The sequence below is a fragment of the Myotis brandtii genome, unplaced genomic scaffold (assembly GCF_000412655.1).
Source record: "Myotis brandtii unplaced genomic scaffold, ASM41265v1 scaffold120, whole genome shotgun sequence".
Taxonomy (NCBI): Eukaryota; Metazoa; Chordata; class Mammalia; order Chiroptera; family Vespertilionidae; genus Myotis; species Myotis brandtii.
The window spans coordinates 1,559,825-1,569,171 of NW_005354174.1; the positions used below are offsets into that span (position 1 = coordinate 1,559,825).

Below are 9,347 nucleotides of genomic sequence, written 5' to 3' on the forward strand. Positions count from 1 at the left end.
TAGGGATTGGGCCTGCCCTCTGCCACCCGGGAGCAGGCCTAAGCCAGCAGGGCGTTATCTCCTGAGGGGTCCCAGACTGCGAGAGGGCACAGGCCGGGCTGAGGGACCCCCCTTTCCCCCCAGAGTGCACAAATTTTTGTGCACTGGGCCTCTAGTATATATATATTAGTAGCCACATTTTCAAAGAAAATCTATGACACAAAAGATAATGCAAAATAATTTTTAGCCAAAGACTGAGTAATAGCAATAAGAAGAAAAGATCGTTATACTATTTTTGTGTATTTGATTTATTGAGGATGAACTTCATTTTAAATTTTATGTATTTTAATGTATTTTTTTTAAAATTATGCATCAGCTAATGAGATTTCTTATCTAAGCTAGTTTCCTGATTTTCCTAATTCCTCATGTAATTGTCCACATATCTCTCATCCCCTAATTTCCAATTAGAAAAGTAAAGGGAAGATGATATAAGTTTTTTTCTCTAGGCCCAAGATTTCTACACCTTATTAAGTTGTCCTTTACCACCACAACAATAAACACGTCTCCTTCCTTTTTGTTTCTGAGACCTTTTGGAGATATCTTTATTAGCATGTTTTCTTCCATTTAAATTTTTTTGTTTATAAATAATCTTTCTCATTATGTTACGAACTCTTTAGGAGTCCCTTGGACTTACTCATTCAGGACTAGAACCAGGCCTCATACCAATAGGCTCAAAAGTATAAAGTGAAAGACTAAAAGTTAAATGAAACCTTTGCTGGTACAGTATCTCATCTTGTCAATATCTTCTTTTTAGCCGCAAAGTCCTTAACTCTGTGTTCTGCACCCATTACCTGTATCATTTTTTATCAATGTTCCCTTTACTTATTCCTTTCTCTCTGACTTTTTACCTCTTCACGGAAACTACCTGATGGAAGATTAGCTTTCTCTCTCAGTTTGCCTTCCTGAACCTTATCATTGCTCACCATTTTATTAACACATTTATTCTTCCTTTAAAGCTGCTTTTACTAAGTACTTGCCATACATGTAAAACACAGAGTCCCCCCTTACCTGCAGTTTTGCTTTCCGGGACTTCTCTTACCTGCAGTCAACTGCGGTCCCAAAATATTAAATGGAAAATTCCAGAAAAAATTCGTAAGTTTCAAATTGTGTGCTGTTTTGTCCAGTGTGCTGAAATCTCACAGTATCCCCCTTCGTCCTGCCTGGGACATGAATAGTAATCACTTGGCTCAGCATATCTGCGCTCTTCATGCAGTACAATAAAATATTTTGGGAGAGAGACCACTGTCAAATAACTTTTATTACAATGTATGGTTATAATTGTCATTTTTTAAATAATTTTCATATTGTTTATTTATTAACTATGCTTAATTGATAAGCTTTATCATTGGTATGTATGTATAGGAAAAGATATAGTGTATGTAGGGTTTGGTACTGTCTGTGTTTCAGGCATCCACTGGGGTCTTGGAATGTATACCCCTAGGATAAGGGGCACTGCTGTGGGAGACAGACACGGCCTCTATTCTTATAAACATAAAATCTCCCCGGCTTACTTGACTCTTTCAGCCAGGCTAGATTTCAGAGGCTACATCATAAACACAGACGCTAAGAGTGAAATCCCATAAATACTTGGGTGTTGCTTGACAATACAGTAGCAGGCTGGGATGGATAAGTCTGAAGTACCTTTGATGCTATTCTGAGGTTGTCCTTTATCCTGGTGAGCCAGTGAGGGATAAGCCATGGCTAACTGATCCACAGATTTGGAGCTTCTCGATGAATCAGTTCATTTTTCTAGACGACATAGCCCATCTATAAAGTTCAGCAATCTCACCCTCGTTGGTTTGGCTCAGTGGATAGAGCGTCAGCCTGCAGACCGAAGGGTCCTGAATTGGGTTCTGGTCAGGGCATGTACCTCAGTTGCAGCTCTTCCCTGGCCCAGGCCCTAGTCAGGGTGTGTGCAGGAGGCAACCAGTCAATGTGTTTCTCTCACATTGATATTTCTCTCTGTCTTTACCTCTCTCTCCCACTCTTTCTAAAACTTGTGTATGTGCATGAATTATAAGAATAGCTAACTACAGTAATCAAGAAAATGAGATATTGATGAAAGGATAGACACATGGATCAATGAAATAGAATCCAGAAATAGACCTACATACATATGGGCAGAGAGGAAGGAAAAGGGAGAGAGAGCTAGAAACATAGAAACATCAATGAGAGAGAATCATTGATTGGCTGTCTCCTGCACACTCCTCAATGGTAATCGAGCCTGCAACCCGGGCATGTGCCCTGACTGGGAACCACTGAGCCACACTGATCAGGTTGGGCAATTGATTGTGTGTGTGTGTGTGTGTGTGTGTGTGTGTGTGTGTGTGTGGTGTGGTATGTGTGTTGTGTGAACCCTGAATTTATTTCTATTTGAAGATGCTCAAGAGACTTTTAAATAGGCCAAAAGGCCCCAAGGCATCTAGGTTTAATTTAAGATCATCCTAAGGTGGTATCCCACGGTTTCTCCTTTTGTGAGGCATCAATTTGATCCTTGATAATGAAACACCTCGATAATTCTAGTTGGATCATGGTGATTTCTTGTGACTCCCAGTATCTGTCATAAATGGCCATCAGGTTATGAACGATGAGAAACGTAATACCAGAAATAATCACGACACGTCTGCAGATTCTACTTGAATATCCTTTCTGCCTTATTCTTCACAACCAGGCTCAGTGATGATCAATTTGAGTATCAGAGATCATGATGAGTGTTTACCTGCAAAGACTGATATTAAGTGCTGCTCTTTCAGAACAGAAACCAGCAAACATCCTTCAAGATGAAACACCTGGGCAATTGATTTTTGACAAAGGTGAAAAGGCAATTTAGTGTAGAGAGGATAATCTTTTACCAAATGGTGATGAGACAAATGGGCATCCATTATCAAGGCAATGAACACAATGAACCTCAACCCATACCTCCCTCTATGTACAAAAATGAACTCAAGTCAATCAGTCTACTCGACACTTCTGTTCAACATTGTACTGGAAGTTTTCACCAGGACTATGAAGCAGTAAAAGAAGTAAAAGGACTGGAAAGGAAGAAGTAAAACTCTTTTCTTTGAGGATGACATGATCTGTATATAGAAATCCAAAGACTCCATAAGAAATCAGTAGAGCTGAGAAACAAGGTTATAGCGTACAATATCCAGGTGCAAAAATTAACTATTTCTCTACACTAGCAATGAACAATCTGAAAAGGCAAATGAAGAAGACAGTTCTGTTTGTAAGTTGCATAACAAAGAATAAAATAGGAATAAATTTAACCAAAGAAGTGTAAAACTTGTAGCCTGAAACCTACAAAAAAGTGTTCCGAGAAATTAAAAAATTCCTAAATAAATGGAAAGACATCCATGTTCATGGCTTGAAAGACTTGATATTGTTAAGATGGCAATATTCCCTAAACTGATCTACAGATTCATTTCAATCCCTATCAGAACCATGGCTGATGGTTTTTGCAGATGACGGCAAGGTGTAGGTGGAAGCAGCAAGTATTGTTAGGTATCATGGGCCATTGAGGAAAGGCATCAAACCACCGACGGTCTTTGGAAAGAAAGGAATTAAATATACGTTTTCTCTCTTTTTTTTTTTCTCTCTTCTATCTTTAGTTCTTCTGAAGAACTATTATTTATTGTTACAGGGATGCTTCCTTAGAAAAAGGTGACTAAACAGGGGTTGTAAGAGCTTTGAAATTTAAAAATGTCATCTTAGCGAGTTCTGAGTATGCTTGGGCAGGGGTTCATGCAATGTCTATTTTGGAAGTCATCAGTTGTCTAGGAACCTAATTCCCAACATGATAGCATTTCAAAGCATTATGGAAATTCAGAATAGCAAATGATCTAACTTTTATAATTCTATCTGCATGTATCTAAAAGAGGACTTTGATAATGTAAAAATAATTTCTGCCTTTATATTGTATGCCCTTGTTTCTATGAGCTTTTGTAACTTATTTGAATTTTGTAGTTGTAGACTGCAAGGAGGTGATAACAAATAATATAGAAACAATAAATGTCCAAATAGGTAGTTCTTCTCCAGAATATAACATGTTCCCTTCTTATAATCTGGTCTCTTTCTTTTCAGTGACTATGTGTGATATCTGTTTATGATGAGAAAGCAGTACAATTTGCCATAACACTTCAGATCAACAAAATGTAGCTCAAAATTTGTCATTAGGCCAGGATACCAGGTGAATGGAAAAAAATGAAAGAGATCATGGGTCCTGCCTTGCTTAAGGCTTCATGTACCATAGTATTGGAATAATAGATACTATAGGTAATATTTTTGAGTCCACTGGTTAAAAAACAAACAGGAAAAAAATCCTAAACCCATATTTGTAAGATTGTGATAAACTTCATTTAAACTTTATAGATTTTTGTTTCATCTGCTTTCATTTGTTTCATTTCATTATTATATATTTTTTAAAAATCACATCTCATACCTTAAAAATTACTCTATTTCTTTATAGCACCATAACATCATGATTAAATTTCATACTGGTTATTGGTATAACCATTTAACATCTATCTAGTTCGGTATCCTCTATTCCTCCATCCCTGAAGACAAAGTCTCTATTTCTAAGCAAGTCGCACTTGGTGTAATCAGTGTTCTTTGTTTTCCCCCACCCTCCCATCTTTATAATCATGATTCTTTTAGAATGAATTCTGCCTTTGATATCTTTCTTAAGTGATGAGTGGAGTTAGTGTAAACCCTATGAGAAAAGAAAACTTACTTTGGTGATGTTTTTCTTTATTTTTATTTTTTTTGCAGGGAAACTAAACAGCCAAGACTCCTACAATAATTTTGCCAACAACAACCCTGGCAACCCTCGGCTCTCTCCTCTCCCCAGCTTGATGGTCTTGACGCCTCTTGCACAAATCAAACAGCCAATGACATTGGGGACCATCACCAAACGAACAGGGTAAGGCCTCAGGCTTGACACTTTTTTTAATAGCTGTGTTAGAGGATTGAATGCATAAAAGAAAACATACTTTTTGTTTGGGTGGTTTCGATTATGTTTTTCATTTCCAGTCCATATGATACGTAATGGCAGCAGGTTAAGTACAAAGCATAGAACAGGCACAAACTTACTTGCACACAACCCTGTACACACACATTTAGAGAAAAAACAAAGCAGTGACAAGTTGTGAAAATGAGTGTTCGCTAATAAAAACCAGATCCAGCTACTTAGTCTTCTACTTGCTGTCTTGTGGCTTTGTCTGAAAGTACAGTTTCATTTTCTTGCTTTTGTGGACATGATCTGGATTTATAATGACTTCCAAATTTTGACAGACACACCTACCTACTAAGATGAGAACTTTAGATGACAACCATGTTTCTAATACTTAAAAAAAAACACATCTATATTGAGGTGTAATTTACATATAATAATCTGTCATCAGTGCTAGGACAGTGTGGAGCAAAGGGTAGTTTTCAAAAGCCAGAGTCCTAAGATCTGGGCTTTACTCAAGATTGGTTGTTAACATCCTCAAAGACTTGATGATTCACTTCAGTTCATATCTTTGTGCGTATTTTAGTTATAAAATTCCTACCTGCTAGAAATCATCACTTTTCGTTTCTGAAAATAAAATGCTGTATCTAAGATATCATTAGATATTCAGTTGTGTAATAACTTTGAAATTCATTTGTACCAGAAAGTATATATTTCTATACGCAAATTACCTATTTTCATCAATAAGCAATTTGGGGCTTTAACCTAATTTGGAACAACTGCCTAAAAATTCTATATTCAGCTCATCAGGAGAAAACCCTCTCTTGTGTTCAAATATTCTTCAGGGCCTTTCCAACAAAAGGATTAGATTAATTATTTGGCTGTCTTAATACTGTTTGCTAGGTGGTAAAGTGTTTGCAGAGGTTATTTCTGTGAGAAGAATTCCTCATTCTCGGGGACCAGGCCTTTGAGCTCCAGATTTTACCATAGCGCTGAAATTGACCCTATCCCTAGTAGAGTGGTTTTTGTATATAAAATGATCCTTTTGCTCAGTGCAGAAATAAAGTTGAGTTTGTTGCATATGAAGGGGGAAAAAAAAGAAAAAATACAGCAAACATAGGTCCAAAATCAGCATTGTACAAATTCTACTTAGAAGTTTTTGACTGTCTTTCCTGTTCAAAATTGTTGTTCTTGAAGTTGATTTTAGTTTTTTTCTAGTGTTTATGTTTGTTATTTTAAAAACTTAATAGATATGCTATTTTATAATGCAAAGAGTTAGCTGTCTTTCAAATAAGCTTCTTTCTCTATAGTGACTGTAGTTCTATGTATGAAATCATATGATGTTAGAATTTAATTCAAAATAGTTGTTGGAGGGGTAGAAAGTGAGCTTACTTTTGTATATATTTATAATTTTCCATAAAACAGATAAAATCTCTCACTCTTTTTCACTCTCTCTGTCCTTAATGAGGGAGAAACTATGAGTTATCTAGTCTTTTTCTATGCAACCATACTTTATGAACTTAGATTAATTCTGTTTCCTTTTATTTTAAGTGTTTTTATTTTTCAATTACAGTTGATATTATTTTTATGTGTACAGCATAGTAGTTATGCGTTTATGTAACTTATGAAATAATCACCCAGATAAGTCTAGTATCATTTTCTTTTTAAAAACTTGGTTACAAATCCTACATTTTTAGAGCATGTATATTAGACTCTCTTTTATTATAGTTAATTTAATAATTATTTATTAATGAATTAAATATACATGTATCATTATTATTTACTAGACCTTTTATCTCAATTATGAAACCTTCTGTTTCTGCCAAGTATTTGAATTATTTTTAGCATGTCCTATATGAAAGCATTTAGAGAGAATAATTAATATTTCTTTTACAATGAGTACTTAGTTTAAAATTTTTACTTTTACTATAATTCACCCGAACATTTGGTCATAGAATTTTTAGAATATAATTTGTGGTTTTATCACTTAAACTTTTAGCATTTACATGGAAATAGATGTATTTGCCTTACTAAAAGTTATATTTGTTTTCAAGTACAGAATATGTTTCCTGAATTTTCATTTTTGACATATGTAGAGATTTGAAACAAATCCCAGGTATTTTATATTATTATATTTCATCTCATTAGATTTGAAAGGCTCTATTTTATTTTAGTTTTATTCAAATTTTTTTTTACTATGACCAGTTCTCAATACTGCACGTAGCTAATTTGCGTTATTTCCAATTCAGTTTTGTTATAGTTACTGAGAATTTTGATTGCCACATTAGGGTCAGCAGAGTGATGAGCAAATGGGCTTTTCATTTTCCAGGTCTCTTTTCATTCTGGAAATTATAATTTACTCCTTTTTAAAAAAGAATATGTTTTTATTGATTTCAGAGATGGGGGGGAGAGACAGAGAGAGAGAGAGAGAGGGAGAGAAAGATATTGGTGGAGAGAGGGAGAGAGAGAAAGAGAAACATCAGTGATGAGAGAGAATCATTGATTAGCTGCCTCCTGCACACCCCACACTGGGGATGGAGCCCACAACCCGGGCATGTGCCCTGAACGGGAATTGAACCATGACCTTCTGGCCAATGGTCAACCACTGCGCCATGCCAGCTGGCTAATTCACTCTTTTTTTTTTTTAATGCTTTTATTGATATTTTAGAGAGAGAGGAATCGAGAGGGAGAGAGATAGAAACATCAGTTGGCTGCCTCCTGCATGCCCCAAACTGGGGGTTGAGCTGGCAACCTGGGCATGTACTCTTACCAAGAATGGAATGGATGAACCAGCAACCTCTTGGTGCATGGGATGATGCTCAACCAACTAAGCCACACTGGCCTGGTTAATTTCCTCTTAACTCTGCTTCTATGAAATGGCTTTCCTAGCATTTGAAAAATAAAATAAATAAGAAGTATTTGACTTGGATAATGTAGAAAGAGAACACAGTGCTTTTCATTTATAGACATGTGAGTTCTATGACTACTTCTAATATACCTGATAATTTATCTAGTAAAATTATACTTCCTTAGGTTAAATCAACATTCATTTGTTCCATGTCATAGACATGGAGCAAATAAAAAGTTATATTTCTAGCACAAAGATTTCTACGGATTGCCTAGGATCCTATATTTAAATAACCAAATTGAGATGGCAACCTCAGTTCAAACCTTCAGGGGATCAACCATGTACTTACCATGTTTCACATCTGCTCTCTTATTTTTGGAAATATATATCCCTGATAGCTTGTGCAGTGTCAGGGACCATCTGTCTTTCTCCAAGACATGCATGAGGCCAGTAGAACTAAAATGGCAAGAGACAGATGTACTTATACCTTCATGTTCTGTACCTTGAAGCGGCATTTGGAGGAAATGAGGCCTATTTTGGCAACAGCTGCTGCTTCACCCCACTACAGTGTACACCGATGAAGGCAAAGGAAGTGCTAGAAATCATTTGGTTCAACAATCACTCAAGTCAAACAATCCATTTCATCAGTCTCAGATTGAAAGCCTCCGTAACGTTTTTATCACTTGTAAATAGGAATAGTTCTCCACATCTATTAAAAGTGAAACCAGGTGCTAACGGATTGCTCCTTGTTTGGGAGCATTAAGTTTTTATAGTAGGGATTTACTAAGCAGCGTTTTGTAGATATTTGGTTGAGTTAATGAATCATGTAAGTGGTAAAAATTTTTTAATGCTTCCTATCTGTGTAAAAGTTTACTAAATCATTTTCAGTATGCTTAATTTTATGTGCATTAAATCTAAAATTATTTATATATACACATCACTTTATGGGCACAAGCAGAGAAGAGTTAATTTCAAAAAGAGGTCAGAGTAATTTCATGGGAATAAAAAATATAGAAATGAACTTGGGACTGAACTTACTTCTTTGCTCTTAACTAGCTGATCAATTTTAGTGAAGTAAATACGAGATAATTTGGTTTCCTTTTCCTTAAATGGAGCAGCTCCCGACTCTTTTCTTTTGGGGTCCAGCCCCAGCGGGTCCAGGGGTTCCCAAAGGTGTGGACGGAGTTGGCGAAGAATGAATGACACGGAGACAGCTTTCAGTTGATCAGCATAGCCAGGTTCTCTAGCCAGGTTCTAGCCAGGTTCTCCAGCCAGGTTCGGTATTTATTGTCCTGTTACATCTGTATTTATACCAGTTGATTTTAATCCTATCCATTCTATTCCAAAGGTTAGGGCGTTTGTTAATCTAGTTCTGTTGAGTTTAATCCTGTCTAGGTTAATCTCTGTGTTCCATTATAAGGGCTATTCCAAGGTCACTGCTCTACTGATAAGCTACAAGGAAGTGACTGAAGGAGATTATCCTACCCAGTAAAGGTTATGTCCTCCCAGCCT

General features: G+C 36.3%; 1 protein-coding gene across 5 annotated transcripts in view; it reads left to right on the plus strand.

Moving 5' to 3' along the window:
- Positions 1-9,347, plus strand: part of BCAS3 (breast carcinoma amplified sequence 3) — a 463,383-nt gene that overhangs the window by 165,990 nt on the left and 288,046 nt on the right. For all 5 annotated transcript variants that reach the window (XM_014531618.1, XM_014531623.1, XM_005858559.2 and 2 more), the window contains exon 16: positions 4,807-4,957. In XM_014531618.1, coding sequence (XP_014387104.1) covers positions 4,807-4,957 — 151 coding nt within the window. The remainder of the gene's footprint in view (positions 1-4,806; positions 4,958-9,347) is intronic.